The sequence below is a fragment of the Hyla sarda genome, chromosome 4 (assembly GCF_029499605.1).
Source record: "Hyla sarda isolate aHylSar1 chromosome 4, aHylSar1.hap1, whole genome shotgun sequence".
In the NCBI taxonomy this organism is placed as follows: Eukaryota; Metazoa; Chordata; class Amphibia; order Anura; family Hylidae; genus Hyla; species Hyla sarda.
The window spans coordinates 7,711,777-7,728,959 of NC_079192.1; the positions used below are offsets into that span (position 1 = coordinate 7,711,777).

The window sequence follows — 17,183 nt, forward strand, 5'->3', positions numbered from 1 at the left end:
CTATGCAAGTCTATGGGAAGGGGCGAGACGGCCGTCATGCCCCCTCCCATAGACTTGCATAGTGGGGGCCGTCACACCCCCTCCCATAGACTTGCATAGCGGGGGCCTGGTGGTCAGCACCCGGCAGTTGTGAGCTGGCAGCGCGGCGTGCAGCTCAAAGAGGTGGGTGCCGAATGCAAGATTGTGGGGGTCCCCAGCGGCTGGACCCCCACAGTCAGACATCTTATCCCCAATCCTTTGGATAGGGGATAAGATGTCTTAGGGCCGGAGTACCCCGTTAAAAGGGTAATCCACTGGCCAACGTTCAGAAGTAAATGTTCCGAACACTGGCCAGTGGAGTACCCCTTTAAAGGGTAGAGTTGAGCGACATTTTCAATACTTCGGCTGGCCGGCTTGCCAACTTTTTAAGAAAAAGTTTGGTCACAGTGAACAGGTTCTAGGTTAAGGTAATGTTAAAGTTCCGACAACCTGTGGTAACCCATAGTAACTAAAAGTTTGTTTATGACACACTGCACTAGCGGATTTTATAGGCTTTTTAATAGTAAAATCAAGCGGCATAAAATATCCCTGATTGTTAACAGACGCCTGCCGGTGTTAACATGCTCACAGAGGTAACGGAAGACACATTGGCTTTTTCCAAGTGTTCCAAAAATGATTCTTTTTTTGGGAGTAGCAGCAGGTTTGGAGTTTTGTAACTGAAGAAGAAATAATCCCTTTCTTTTTGGAGATCAAAGGTTGTGTATGTGTAGGCCTGGTTGGTAGTAGCTGTAACGTAGGTAATTGTGGACTAGAGGTAGTTGTAGCTGTCAGACAGAATGGATATTGGTGTTGACTAGAGATGAGCGAATTTACAGTGATTCGTCACAAACTTCTCGGCTCGGCAGTTGCTGTCTTTATCCTGCACAAATTAGTTCAGCTTTCAGGTGCTCCGGTGGTTGGAGACTCTCTCCTAGGACTGTATGCACCTTTTCCAGCCCACCGGAGCACCTGAAAGCTGAACTAATTTATGCAGGCTAAAGTCATCAACTGCCGAGCTGAGAAGTTTGTGACAAATCAAATCATTGTAAATTCGCTGATCTCTAGTGTTGAGTGAAGTATTGGGGAGTGGATAGATAGATATGAGATAGATAGATATTATATAGATATTATATAGATATTATATATATATATATATATATATATATATATATATATATATATATATATATATATATATATATATATAGGGGAATATGCAAATCAGCTCATTACATCACCTTCTCAGGCGATGTTCCCTGGTATCAGCTTAGTTCCAGAATATAAAAAGCTAATCGGGATTAATGCCAAGCCAGAACTCTCTCTCCAGAAGGAAAGAATACCCATCTGCAGACAGCTGTTTTAGGGTTCTTGCCCCTCGTCAGTACAGAGCAGGGTGACCTGGCTTGGCTGAGATGAGGGGCCTTAGACCAACTAAACGGGATGAGTATTTAACTCAGGGAGAGTTCACCACTACTGGTGTGACGGAGCTTTCAAGGGCCACTAAGCAGTAGTTGGTCTAAGGCCCCTCATCTCAGCCAAGCCAGGTCACCCTCCTCTGTACTGACGAGGGGCAAGAACCCCAAAACAGCTGTCTGCAGATGGGTACTCTTTCCTTCTGGAGAGAGAGTTCTGGCTTGGTATTAATCCCGATTAGCTTTTTATATTCCGTAACTGGAGCTAAGCTGATACCATGGAACATCGCCTGAGAAGGTTATGTAATGAGCTGATTTGCATATTCCCCTACCCAGAATGCCTGCGGAGTGCTTAGTGGCCCTTGAAAGCTCCGTCACACCAGGAGTGGTGAACTCTCCCTGAGTTAAATACTCATCCCGTTTATATATATCTACCTATAGATATATAGATAGATAGATAGATAAAAAATGAGAGCCAGTGCAGCTCTCCATAAAGTAAAAAAAGGGTAAATTTATTATTTCAAAAAAATGTGAAAAAGCAGCAACGTTTCGATCCTCTCCAGGATCTTTTTCAGGCTTGAAAAAGATCCTGAAGAGGATCGAAACGTAGCAGCTTTTTCACATTTTTTGATAGAATAAATTTACCCTTTTTTCACTTTATGGAGAGCTGCACTGGCTCTCATTTTTATTGATGCAGAAGAATTGATGGACTTCATTCTTTTCAGTTGCTTGCACCCTTCTATTGGACATTATTTTTGCTTGAGTGCTGTTGTTACTTTTCTTTTGTCTAGATAGATAGATAGATAGATAGATATAAGATAGATAGATATGAGATAGATAGATATGAAATAGATATAAGATAGATAGATATGAGATAGATAGATAGATAGATAGATAGATATGAAATATATATGAGATAGATAGGTATGATATAGATAGATAAATAGATATGAGATAGATAGATATGACATAGATAGATAGATATGAGATAGATAGATAAATAGATAGATGGATAAATAGATGGACAGAACATACCTTTGACATTCTTCTTAGGAAGAACATTAAAAGGCTTGACTCTGGATGAGATTTCTTGTTCAATCAATGACCTTGTGGGGAAAAGAGAACGTTTTACACCAGTTCTGGGATGCAGTAGGTGTGTGGTCTTACAGCTCAGTTCCATTAGCGTGAGTGGATCCAAGTTGTAATACCACACACAACCTGCGGACAGGGTGGTGCTGCATAACCTCTTCAAGGGCCTGTTACCCAGGCACAAGAGTGTAAGGGGGCTGTAGAATTGAGACAAAGGCAGAGAGACATAAAGTAATGCTTTAATACCGTTTATATAGTCACCATTGGGCTGGAATATTTTTCTATAATATATTGTTTGCTTATATAGTGCAGCATTAGCTATTATTGGAGAATAATGTATAAAAGTAAATAAATAAATAATGCAACATTTCAGGGTTATTGTATTGAAAAGATGCTGCATCGCAATGTGTATAGATTTATACTCTAAGGGTACGTTCACACGGGTGGATTTTTTTGCGGGTTTCCCGCTGCGTACTTGAAAGGGGGCGGGCTCTTCTCAGCTGTCTGCAGCAGATTTTACGCTGCGAAAATCCACCGCAAGCCCCATTGATGTCGGTAGGGTCTGCGGTACGGTCCCCTTTCAAATACGCAGTGGGAGACCCACAAAAAAATCCGCCCGTGTGAACGTACCCTAAAAGTGTAATACTAGTGTTGCTCTCTCATCTGTTCTCCAAAGCTCTTCCTGCTTTGCCATCTGTACTACTCCAAGTGAGTTCTGTGCACAAACCCTTTTTTAATAGGACTCATGCACGGAACTCGCAGAACAGTAAGGAGAGTGACGCTGGAGTTATGCTTTTATATAGCTTGCACTGTATATTCTTTGCTCACATCAGTCCTTGTCCAAATGGCACTTAAAAGGGTTTTCCAGGAAAAGAAACAACCAGTTTGTGGTGTCAAAAAGTACAAAAAAGCAACTTGGTAACATAATGTTTTTAGTCATACTGCACAGATCTCTCCATATCAGCTCTGCTTCCTGTGATGTCTTGTGACACTCTTTGAAGCAGAGCTACTGTCCCTGATCCTCGCTCCCCTTCTGCCTGTTCAGGACAAGATCAGTGATGTGAAGGGGAGAGTGATTTTACTTTTTAACATTTACATTTTAAAGGAGTACTCCGGGATCTGGAAACTTATCTCCTATCCTAAGGGTAGAAGATAAGTTTCAGATCTCCTGTACGGGGCCCCGGCAGTCCGACGGAAGGGGCCCCCTCTATACAACTCTATGGGAAAGCTGGAGCGCTGCATTCGGCAGTGTCCGGCTCTCCCATAGTGTGCATTGAGGGGGCATGTCAGCCGTTGCTTTGTGTTTTGGTTGACACATTCTATTTTGCAGGAGATTGCGGGAGTCCCATCGGTCGGACCCCCAACGATCTAAGACTTAGCCCCATCCTTAGGTTAGGGGATAAGTTTTCATATCCCAGAGCACTCCTTTAACCACTGACACAGATTACAGTAGCGGTACACTGATCTATGCAAGCCAAAGGATAGGGGATAAGATGTCAGATCGTGGGGGTCCCGCCGCTGGGGACCCCCGCAATATAGCATGCAGCACCCACCTGAAACTGCGCCCGGAAACGCTGGGGGCTCTCATAGACTGGCATTGAGGGGGCGGGGCGTCATGTCACACGGGGGCGGAGTCGTGATGTCACGATCTTCCGTCCCCGTGGTCGGGAGCCAGAGCCTCCAGCGTTTCCGGGTGCAGTTTCAGGTGGGTGCTGCATGCTATATTGTGGGGGTCCCCAGCGGCGGGACCCCCACGATCTGACATCTTATCCCCTATCCTTTAGATAGGGGATAGGATGTCTAGGGGCAGAGTACCCCTTTAATAATTTTTAAAAATCCTCCCTAATAAAAATTTTAATCACCCCCCCTTTTCCTATTTTTCAAATAAATCCCCCTTTAGGGCAGATTTCTTGGTAAGTCATGTTTTTTTGAAGTGTGCCAGAAAAGCAAGTACTTGGGGGGAAACCAACTCAAGTATGAGGAGAACATACAAACTCCTTGCACCCAGCGAAGTATCAGTGCTACCCACAGAGCCTCTGTGCTTCCCCCAGGGCTGAGCGGAACGTATCCTGCTAAATGAGCTAGAACAGAATAAGCCAATGACTTACCTTGAGAAGAACTGGTGCTCTTTCTTATTTAGTATGTTCCGACTCCCCCCAGTGGAATGGTCCCTGTAGGCGTCACATGGTAGTGTTTTCGGCCTCTGACACACCCATTTTTCTTCATTTTGTAAATCATAATATTCGCAGACGTCTTGTCCGGGGAGGTTAAAGTTACATTCCACCAATTCTTCTGTCCCATTTTGCACAAAATAGCCTTTAAAGAAAACCTGGACCAAAGATAACGACAAACAGGACATAATAGGGTTAAACATCAACTGCAGCGGCGTGTAACCGCGGTAACCCTGGGGGGGGGGGGGTCACGTGTATCCCACAATGCCTTTTATGTGGGACAAAGGCGTTAGGTTGGATAAATAAATCACTTGCACTACATTTCTGATATGTTTAGACACTTTTGCACTTCACTTGACAAAGGGGTATGTCTTACTAGAAAATAGGTGTGGTTTCTTTAAAGGGGCAGGGCTTAATTGGGAACCTGGGTTCCCTAAAATTTTACATACAATTTAAAGGGGTACTCCACTAATCAGCATTCGTAACATTTAGTTTTGAATGCTGTGTGCACGCTCCGGGTGTTGGCCATGCCCCCTCATGATGTCACGCTCCTCCCATAGACTTGCATTGAGAGGCGTGGCCTAATGTCACGAGGGGGCATGGCCGACCCCCAGCAGTGCGCGCACGCAACGTTTAGAACTAAATGTTCCAAACGCTGGCCAGTGGAGTACCCCTTTATGCCATCTAACAGATGATGTAAACTTAGATTACACAGTCTAAACATGGGCCAGATTTGATCCATTTTGACAAATGTGGTGCTTCCTTTTGACTGTTTAGTCTAAGTTTTTATTTATGACCACCACTGTGAAAGGCTCCGCTGTGGGCTGCCACCGCATGGCCAAATGGAAGGTCCAGGTGACCCACAATCTCCTCGCAGGTAGGATTCCCAGAAGGACCAAATATCAGAAAAAATATACGAAAAATATACCATAAATATCTCAGATAAAAATACTCAATCAAGTTTTACTGTTACCCTCAGACATGATCATGACCCCCTGCTCTATGACCCAAGACCACCAGGGGTTATGGCATTACTTTCATTCACCAACTGAGATCAGTGTTCCAAAAAAAAAAAAACTCAAAACACTGTGTAGAATATTGGTTATCAGTGATGTGCGCAGACATTTGTGGGGGGGGGGGGGGGGGCAGGGTCATTTCCTATAAAAAAATGTTTGTAAAAACCTTGTCAGTCCCAATGAGTGAGGGCATTATAGGGCAGGTAGAAGAACGGCAGGAGGTCCAGTACTTCGGTAACAAGCAACTTTATTGAAGATTCGACGCACAGTAAAAGCGGTAGTCAGACGCGTTTCAAGCGCATGCGCTCTTCCTCGGTGACCGAGGAAGAGCGCATGCACTCGAAACGCGTCTGCCTACCGCTTTTACTGTGTGTCGAATCTTCAATAAAGCTGCTTGTTGCCGAAGTGCTGGACCTCCTGCCTTTTTTCTTGCTGTTTGGTGCCCAGCCGGGCATCGGTCCGTGCACCGGATCAGGAGAGGTGAGCTGGACTTTCTTCATTATAGGGCTGGTGCATTAAAATCACAGGGGCTCAAGCCCCCTTTTGAGTCTATGTGCACGTCCCTGTTGGTTATCATATCGAGTACATTGTGGGCATAGACCAAGTTCCCCCTAGAGACGAGGCATGCGCCCACTGACACTATACATATATTAGTAAATTAACCCTTAGATCACTCATCGGGGTAGCTTCCAGGATCACTTTACCTTGTCTGGCCGTGTGATCCTTTTCTCATGCAGAATGGCGATGGCTTCACTGGAGTGCATGAGCTTTATGGAGACCATGGTCTGCCCCGGCCACTGAAGAATAAAGATGGCCGTGTAGGATCCATTGCGATGGTCGATCACAGATCCGCTCACACCAGCTTTAAGTCTTGGAGAATGAAGCTTGGCATGAATAAAATCTCCACCATACCTCTTAGCTCGACCTTTGTGGTCCTTGGCCATGATGAGGACCTCCAATATCTCCCCCACAACATAGATGGAGCGAGGATGGGGCAAGAAAAAAACTGATTTCTTTGGGTGGGTAGAAAATTCCAGATCGGTTTTGACCGGGGGCAGTGACCATTCTGTCAACTTCAAGAGACTGTGAAGCTCCTCGTCCAGCCGGGTTGTCTTTGGCCATGGTGCTGTGGTTGTTCTTGCCGATTGACTGTGCACCCTCACGGAAACTTCTCTCAAGTTTATACTGTAGATCAACTGAAGATGGATGTTAGACAAACGTTATGTATGCAGAAGAACAGGAATGATGAATTATATAAAGCAGCAGAGGGTTATGGGAACGTTTTATGCAATTGGCTAAGCCCAATAGAGACTAAGTACTGAGCCTTACAGCCTCAATACACAGCCTCAGTACAGTGCCACACAGCCTCAGTACGGTGCCACACAGCCTCAGTACGGTGCCACACAGCCTCAGTACGGTGCCACACAGCCTCAGTACGGTGCCACACAGCCTCAGTACGGTGCCACACAGCCTCAGTACGGTGCCACACAGCCTCAGTACGGTGCCACACAGCCTCAGTACAGTGCCACACAGCCTCAGTACAGTGCCACACAGCCTCAGTACATTGCCATACATCCTCAGTGCAGTGCCACACAGCCTCAGTACAGTGCCACACAGCCTCAGTACAGTGCCATACATCCTCAGTACAGTGCCACACAGCCTCAGTACAGTGCCATACATCCTCAGTGCAGTGCCACACAGCCTCAATACAGTGCCACACAGCCTTAGTACAGTGCCACACAGCCTCAGTACAGTGCCACACAGCCTCAGTACAGTGCCACACAGCCTCAGTACAGTGCCATACATCCTCAGTGTAGTGCCACACAGCCTCAGTACAGTGCCACACAGCCTCAGTGCAGTGCCACACAACCTCAGTACAGTGCCACACAGCCTCAGTACAGTGCCATACATCCTCAGTACAGTGCCACAAAGCCTCAGTGCAGTGCCACAAGCCTCAATATAGTGCCACACAGCCTCAGTACAGTGCCACACAGCCTCAGTACAGTGCCACACAACCTCAGTACAGTGCCACACAGCCTCAATACAGTGCCACACAGCCTTAGTGCAGTGCCATACATCCTCAGTACAGTGCCACACAGCCTCAGTACAGTGCCACGCAGCCTCAGTACAGTGCCACACAGCCTTAGTGCAAAGACATACAACCTCAGTACAATGCCATACAGCCTCAGTACAGTGCCATACATCCTCAGTACAGTGCCATACAGCCTCAGTACAGTGCCACACAGCCTCAGTACAGTGCCACACAGCCTCAGTGCAGTGCCATACATCCTCAGTACAGTGCCACACAGCCTCAGTACAGTGCCACACAGCCTTAGTGCAAAGACATACAACCTCAGTACAATGCCATACAGCCTCAGTACAGTGCCATACATCCTCAGTACAGTGCCACACAGCCTCAATACAGTGCCACACAGACTCAGTACAGTGCCACACAGCCTCAGTACAGTGCCACACAGCCTCAGTGCAGTGCCATACATCCTCAGTACAGTGCCACACAACCTCAGTACAGTGCCACACAACCTCAGTACAGTGCCACACAGCCTTAGTGCAAAGACATACAACCTCAGTACAATGCCATACAGCCTCAGTACAGTGCCATACATCCTCAGTACAGTGTCATACAGCCTCAGTGCAGTGCCACACAGCCTCAGTGCAGTGCCATGCATCCTCAGTACAGTGCCACACAGCCTCAGTACAGTGCCACACAGCCTCAGTGCAGTGCCATACATCCTCAGTACAGTGCCACACAGCCTCAGTACAGTGCCACACAGCCTCAGTACAGTGCCACACAGCCTCAGTACAGTGCCACACAGCCTCAGTGCAGTGCCATACATCCTCAGTACAGTGCCACACAGCCTTAGTACAGTGCCACACAGCCTCAGTGCAGTGCCACACAGCCTCAGTTTAGTGCCACACAGCCTTAGTACAGTGCCACACAGCCTTAGTTCAGTGCCACACAGCCTTAGTTCAGTGCCACACAGCCTCAGTACAGTGCCACACAGCCTCAGTACAGTGCCACACAGCCTCAGTGCAGTGCCATACATCATCAGTACAGTGCCACACAGCCTCAGTACAGTGCCACAAAGCCTCAATACAGTGCCACACAGCCTTAGTACAGTGCCACACAGCCTCAGTACAGTGCCACACAGCCTCAGTACAGTGCCATACAGCCTCAGTACAGTGCCACACAGCCTCAGTACAGTGCCACACAGCCACAGTACAGTTCCACACAACCTCAGTACAGTGCCACACAGCCTCAGTGCAGTGCCACACAACCTCAGTGCAGTGCCATACATCCTCAGTAAAGTGCCACACAGCCTCAGTGCAGTGCCATAAATCCTCAGTACAGTGCCACACAGCCTCAGTGCAGTGCCATACATCCTCAGTACAGTGCCACACAGCCTCAGTACAGTGCCACACAGCCTCAGTGCAGTGCCATACATCCTCAGTACAGTGCCACACAGCCTCAGCACAGTGCCATGCAGCCTCAGTACAGTGCCATACAACCTCAGTACAGTGCCACACAGCCTCAGAGCAGTGGCACACAGCCTCAGTGCAAAGACATACAACCTCAGTACAGTGCCATACAGCCTCAGTGCAAAGACATACAGCCTCAGTACAGTGCCATACAGCCTCAATACAGTGCCACACAGCCTCAATACAGTGCCATACATCCTCAGTACAGTGCCACACAACCTCAGTACAGTGCCACACAACCTCAGTACAGTGCCACACAGCCTTAGTGCAAAGACATACAACCTCAGTACAATGCCATACAGCCTCAGTACAGTGCCATACATCCTCAGTACAGTGTCATACAGCCTCAGTGCAGTGCCACATAGCCTCAGTGCAGTGCCACACAGCCTCAGTACGGTGCCACACAGCCTCAGTACGGTGCCACACAGCCTCAGTACGGTGCCACACAGCCTCAGTACGGTGCCACACAGCCTCAGTACGGTGCCACACAGCCTCAGTACGGTGCCACACAGCCTCAGTACGGTGCCACACAGCCTCAGTACAGTGCCACACAGCCTCAGTACAGTGCCACACAGCCTCAGTACATTGCCATACATCCTCAGTGCAGTGCCACACAGCCTCAGTACAGTGCCACACAGCCTCAGTACAGTGCCATACATCCTCAGTACAGTGCCACACAGCCTCAGTACAGTGCCATACATCCTCAGTGCAGTGCCACACAGCCTCAATACAGTGCCACACAGCCTCAGTACAGTGCCACACAGCCTCAGTACAGTGCCACACAGCCTCAGTACAGTGCCATACATCCTCAGTGTAGTGCCACACAGCCTCAGTACAGTGCCACACAGCCTCAGTGCAGTGCCACACAACCTCAGTACAGTGCCACACAGCCTCAGTACAGTGCCATACATCCTCAGTACAGTGCCACAAAGCCTCAGTGCAGTGCCACAAGCCTCAATATAGTGCCACACAGCCTCAGTACAGTGCCACACAGCCTCAGTACAGTGCCACACAACCTCAGTACAGTGCCACACAGCCTCAATACAGTGCCACACAGCCTTAGTGCAGTGCCATACATCCTCAGTACAGTGCCACACAGCCTCAGTACAGTGCCACGCAGCCTCAGTACAGTGCCACACAGCCTTAGTGCAAAGACATACAACCTCAGTACAATGCCATACAGCCTCAGTACAGTGCCATACATCCTCAGTACAGTGCCATACAGCCTCAGTACAGTGCCACACAGCCTCAGTACAGTGCCACACAACCTCAGTGCAGTGCCATACATCCTCAGTACAGTGCCACACAGCCTCAGTACAGTGCCACACAGCCTTAGTGCAAAGACATACAACCTCAGTACAATGCCATACAGCCTCAGTACAGTGCCATACATCCTCAGTACAGTGCCACACAGCCTCAATACAGTGCCACACAGACTCAGTACAGTGCCACACAGCCTCAGTACAGTGCCACACAGCCTCAGTGCAGTGCCATACATCCTCAGTACAGTGCCACACAACCTCAGTACAGTGCCACACAACCTCAGTACAGTGCCACACAGCCTTAGTGCAAAGACATACAACCTCAGTACAATGCCATACAGCCTCAGTACAGTGCCATACATCCTCAGTACAGTGTCATACAGCCTCAGTGCAGTGCCACACAGCCTCAGTGCAGTGCCATGCATCCTCAGTACAGTGCCACACAGCCTCAGTACAGTGCCACACAGCCTCAGTGCAGTGCCATACATCCTCAGTACAGTGCCACACAGCCTCAGTACAGTGCCACACAGCCTCAGTACAGTGCCACACAGCCTCAGTACAGTGCCACACAGCCTCAGTGCAGTGCCATACATCCTCAGTACAGTGCCACACAGCCTTAGTACAGTGCCACACAGCCTCAGTGCAGTGCCACACAGCCTCAGTTTAGTGCCACACAGCCTTAGTACAGTGCCACACAGCCTTAGTTCAGTGCCACACAGCCTTAGTTCAGTGCCACACAGCCTCAGTACAGTGCCACACAGCCTCAGTACAGTGCCACACAGCCTCAGTGCAGTGCCATACATCATCAGTACAGTGCCACACAGCCTCAGTACAGTGCCACAAAGCCTCAATACAGTGCCACACAGCCTTAGTACAGTGCCACACAGCCTCAGTACAGTGCCACACAGCCTCAGTACAGTGCCATACAGCCTCAGTACAGTGCCACACAGCCTCAGTACAGTGCCACACAGCCACAGTACAGTTCCACACAACCTCAGTACAGTGCCACACAGCCTCAGTACAGTGCCACACAACCTCAGTGCAGTGCCATACATCCTCAGTAAAGTGCCACACAGCCTCAGTGCAGTGCCATAAATCCTCAGTACAGTGCCACACAGCCTCAGTGCAGTGCCATACATCCTCAGTACAGTGCCACACAGCCTCAGTACAGTGCCACACAGCCTCAGTGCAGTGCCATACATCCTCAGTACAGTGCCACACAGCCTCAGCACAGTGCCATGCAGCCTCAGTACAGTGCCATACAACCTCAGTACAGTGCCACACAGCCTCAGAGCAGTGGCACACAGCCTCAGTGCAAAGACATACAACCTCAGTACAGTGCCATACAGCCTCAGTGCAAAGACATACAGCCTCAGTACAGTGCCATACAGCCTCAATACAGTGCCACACAGCCTCAATACAGTGCCACACAGCCTCAGTACAGTGCCACACAGCCTCAATACAGTGCCACACAGCCTCAGAGCAGTGCCATACATCCTCAATACAGTGCCATACAGCCTCAGTACAGTGCCACACAGCCTCAATACAGTGCCACACAGCCTCAATACAGTGCCACACAGCCTCAATACAGTGCCACACAGCCTCAGAGCAGTGCCATACATCCTCAATACAGTGCCATACAGCCTCAGTACAGTGCCATACAGCCTCAGTGCAAAGCCATACATATATATAAAAATGTAATAAATGTGGATAAGCCCCTTCCCTTGTAAAAAAAAATACCCCCTTTTCAAAGTTAAAAATAAAATAATATAAACAAAAATAAACATTTGTGGTAACACTGCGAGCAACAATGTTTTAAACTATTGAAATGATACTGCATGGTGAATGGCAGAAACATAAAAATATACCAAAGTCCAGAATTGAGCATTTTTGGTCACTTAATTAAAAAATTTATTAAAAATGATACAGTATGATATAAAAGTCTCTTCAAAAAACAAATGGTACCAATCTACAGATTATGGCACAAAAAATTACCCTCATACAGCCCTGTATATGGAAAAATATAAAAGTTATAGGGGTCAAAAGATGACAATTTAAAGCACAAAAATGTTCTTACAAAGAAGGATCATTCATTTGAAAGATGTAAAATTAAATAAAACCTTTATAAATTGAGTATTGTTGTAAATGTATGGACCAACAGAGTAAAGATAAGGTGTCATTTTAACCGTAAAGTGCACTGTGTATAAACAGAACCCCCAAAATTAGCAAAATACCTTTTTTCTTTTTATTTTTCCCCGCAATTACTAATTTATTTAGTTATTTTTTTTTGTAAAATAAGTGATGCCATCACAAACTACTGTATAGTTGTTTCCACATAAAACAAACCTAATATTTGTCTGTAGGTAACATTTTTAAGGAGTTAGGCTGGGTTCACCCTACGTTTTTGCAATACCGCTCCAGTGTCAGGTTTTTGATAAGAAACAGATTCCTCAAAACCGTACTAAACTGTATCAAAATGTATGTGTACAAATTTTAATCTGTATAAGGTGGAAAACCGTATATGGTTTGAAAAATGATGTTCGGTTGCATTGCATTCGTTTTTCTAAGAAAAAAAAACTCTTTTGTTTTAAACTTTTCATTCTATTATGAAAAAAAAAAACTCTAAGAAAAAAACTGTGTAAAGTCAAAAACTAGATGGTGCAAACCGGATTGACTCGTACGCACATACGGTTCTGTACGGTTCTGCATGATTCCCATTAACTCCCATGTAAAAAAAATAAAATAAACATATACGTTTCAATACGGTTTTGGGTACGTGAGAAAAACCGACAAAACCGTACAGGATGCAAACAGACACAACCGGATGCATCTTTTGGCATACGGTTTTCAATGGAGAGTCAATGCATACGGTTTTCAATGCGGTTCTGTACGGTTTTCAAATTTAAAATGTAAATGGGAACTGTATTGCAAAAACGTGGTGTGAACCCAGCCTAATAGGAGAGGAGGGAAAAAAACGCAAAAATGTAAACTGTTTGCGTCCTCAAAGTCAAAACAAGGCTGCATCATTAAAGGGTTAAGGAGTTAAGTAGCGGAGAGCGGCTGTAGTCAGTCACTTTAGATACAGAGAAGTCTGATCATAAAACAGTGTAGAGACAGGTCGAAGGTGAACGAATTACTCATATAGGAGAACTCTGAACTCTGCAGATCCCTTGTGTGTAGCTATGGGATAAGGATTCACAAACACAGATGGGACGAGACCAGAACTGTCCATGGCAAAGCCTCGTAGTACGTGAAAGGTTATGTAGACTTTTGGTATCAGTATTTTTTGGTTACTGATTTAATTGATTCAGAATAAAAATAAATAATTAATAAAATAAATAAATAAATAAATAAACAAATACATAAATAAATACATAAATAAACAAATAAATAAATAAATACATGCATACACAAATAAATAAAATAAATAAATAAATAAATAAACAAATACATAAATAAATGCATAAATAAATACATAAATAAACAAATAAATAAATGCATACATACATACATACACACATAAATAAATAAAATAAATAAATAAACAAATACATAAATAAATACATACATACATAAACAAATAAATAAAAATAAATACATTTAAATAAGTAAATATGTAAATATTTTTTATAAAAAATATTACAACATTTTTTTAAGCTACTTTCAAAAGTGGATTGAGTGGCCCATAGACCCAGGGCTCTTCCACCATACTCCCCCCCCCCCCCCCCACCCCACCTTCATCTCCACCCTGTAATGTTACGACTTTAGTCAACGTCACTTCAGAGCGAACAGCTTTATTTCTGGTTAAACAGTAAGCCCTGGTTCTGCTTTTATGAAGGACTGAGGATTACTAGGGTTATGTCCTTGACAAGGGGCTGTGTCCCTACAGACAGTGTTCTATCGGCAGGTGAAGCCCAGTTGTCAGTCAGACCTGGGGAACCTAGAGACTTTGGGGGGTATTTATCAAAGGATTTATGTGTTTTTTTTTTCCACGTAACTTTGGCACGATACTTTGGCGCAGTGTCTTTTTGCGCCAAAGTTTGGCGCATCTTCTCCACTGTCATTTTTACAACTTTCTTAAAATCACACGGTCCTGTGTGTGATTTTAACTTTAGTCAGTAATTCATCATTTGCACCAATCAATCTTTGGCGCAATTTTGGCGCAAATCCAGTTTTTTTGGGAGCAAATCCCCGCCAATAAATTTTGCACATGGAAAACACACTTAGCAATGTCAGAAAATGTAAAGGCGTCAAAATACATTAAAAATGTTTTTTTGTGAAAGCAGCGACGCCTCCGGCGCTGCGAAATACTATCCTGCGACATAGTTGTTTCTGAGGAACCTTCACCCTCCGCTGAGCCAGCATTGGACATGGCCGCACAGGTTCAGGAAAGGTAAAGCACTAAAGCAGTGGTCTCCAACCTGCCGACCTCCAGATGTTGCAAAACTACAACTCCCAGCATGCCCGGACAGCCAACATCTGGAAGTCCGCAGGTTGAAGACCACAGCACTAAATTAACAACAAAAAAAAGAAAAAAACTACACAAGTTGATAATAAAATCCATTTCACATGGTGACTATAAACCCTACAAAAGAAAATAACTCATGTCGCTTGCTGATATACTGCAGGAGGGACTCCGAAATGGCTGCTCTACAAGGTAAAATACGCGTCCTCTGTGGCGGTAAGATCTGTGTAAAAGGCGCTGTGAACAATAGTGTTGAGCGGCATAGGCCATATTTGAATTTGCAAAATTTCGTGAATATATGGACGAATATTCGTCATATATTGGCTAAATTTGCATATTCGTAATATTCGTGATTTATTTTCGCATATGCAAAAATTTGCATATACGAAAATTAGCATATGCAAAAATTAGCATATAAAAATTAGCATATGCGAAAAATCTTCATATGTGAAAATTAGCCCGGCGGTCTCACACAGTAGTATTAGAGCCTTCTTTACACCACACAAGCTGGAAGCAGAGAGGGGAGATCACTGTGATGTGTACTGTGAAAAAAGAGACAAAAAAAAACTGAATATTCGTAATTACGAATATATAGTGCTATACTTGCAAATATTCGCAATAAAATTCACAGTGCGAATATTCGCGAGCAACACTAGTGAACAGCTGATTTCAACATTTGAGCCAAAATTACTAACAACTTGCACCAAATGATAAATTTGGCGCATGTCCACGAAAACCAAAGTGAAAAAAAAAAGGGTAAAAAGAAACTGTCAACAGGCGAAATTGATAAATACCCCCCTTTATCTACTTTTTGTGACATAGTATTCATCAAAAGCAGTGGTCTCAAACCGTGGCTCTTCAGATGTTGCAAAACTTCAACTCCCAACCAACGTCTGTCAGGGCATAATGGGAGTTGAAGTTTTGCAACATGCGGAGGGCCACTGTGTCTTAAACAGCCAACCAACCTGTTTTGTTTTTCAATCTTATCTTATCCATCCAGTTCAGACTGCAGGATTTAATGCTAAGTCAACTTAAATGGGCACTGTCAGATGCAAAACTGTTGAATTGTTGTAAAGCATTGCTAAACAATACGTTTTGCAATTGCTTTCATCAGAAAATTCTCACTAATTCATGCCGAAAAAGCCAGTCAAAAAACTGCCCCCCTGCCTGCTTAGATACATACCAGTCCGGCCGTGTCCAGTTGTCATCACCTACGTCATGAACGCAGGTGGTGATTGGCAGGGCTGCATGTATGCTCGCTCCCGGCACTCACTCTGCCTGTGTAAGCGCGTAGCCGGGAGTAAATACAGGGTAAGTAAAGACATGGACTGCTTGTGTGGTGAAAACTCCTGCGTCCCTCCAGATTCTGTCAGCTATGAGGGACGCAGGAGTTTTCACCACCCCGGAGCTCCACAACATCAGAGCGCTGAGCCCACAGGGGAACAGCGGATGTCTGCTGGTGAAGCTCCGGGGTTCGCACCGCACATTATTCAGCCCTCAGCCACCACGCACAGAACTGCCCACTGAGTTGCTCACATGCCCACCGCTGCTCACAGAACTGCCCACTGAGTTGCTCACATGCCCACCGCTGCTCACAGAACTGCCCACTGAGTTGCTCACATGCCCGCCGCCACTCACAGAGCTGCCCGCTGCTGCACGCACATGTTCCCCCGCCGCCGCATATCAAATGCTTCCCATCTTCCTGGTGCTGGTCTCCCTCTTGTAACTCATCCTGTGGGGCTCTGATACTATATGACAAGGGTTAGCAATACTACAACTCTCATCATGCCCTGCCTGGGGACATTCTGGGAGTTGTAGTTTTGCTAATGCTAGGGCAGATGCCTGTTCACATCTCCTCTAGTATTAGCAGAGCTACAACTCCCAGCATGTCCTGACATTGAGGACAAGCTGGGAGTTGTAGTTTTGCTAATGCTTGGGGAGATGTGAGCAGACAACATACTGAGGGAGGGGGCGGAGACCTGTACAGTGAGGCCATGACCCCTCCCTTGGAGAGAAATTTAAGCTAGTGAGCTACAATAAAAGTGTAATAAAAATAAATGAATAAAGGTGCTAGACACATAAACATTTGATTTACATGGTCAGGATTAGGTACGGAGTAATATATTTAAAAAAAATGTTGTTGGATCGGATAGGTAAGCTTTAAAGGGGTACTCCAATGAAAACATCTCATCCCCTATCCAAAGGCCGCCATGCCCCCTCCATTCATGTTTATGGGAGGAGGCGTAACAGCT

At 45.7% G+C, this 17,183-nt stretch overlaps 1 protein-coding gene across 1 annotated transcript in view; it reads right to left on the reverse strand.

Moving 5' to 3' along the window:
* LOC130367197 (NXPE family member 3-like) overlaps window positions 1-17,183 on the reverse strand; it is a 44,356-nt gene that overhangs the window by 3,263 nt on the left and 23,910 nt on the right. The window contains 3 exon segments of the mRNA XM_056569601.1: window positions 2,466-2,536; window positions 4,628-4,848; window positions 6,411-6,902. Coding sequence (XP_056425576.1) covers window positions 2,466-2,536; window positions 4,628-4,848; window positions 6,411-6,902 — 784 coding nt within the window.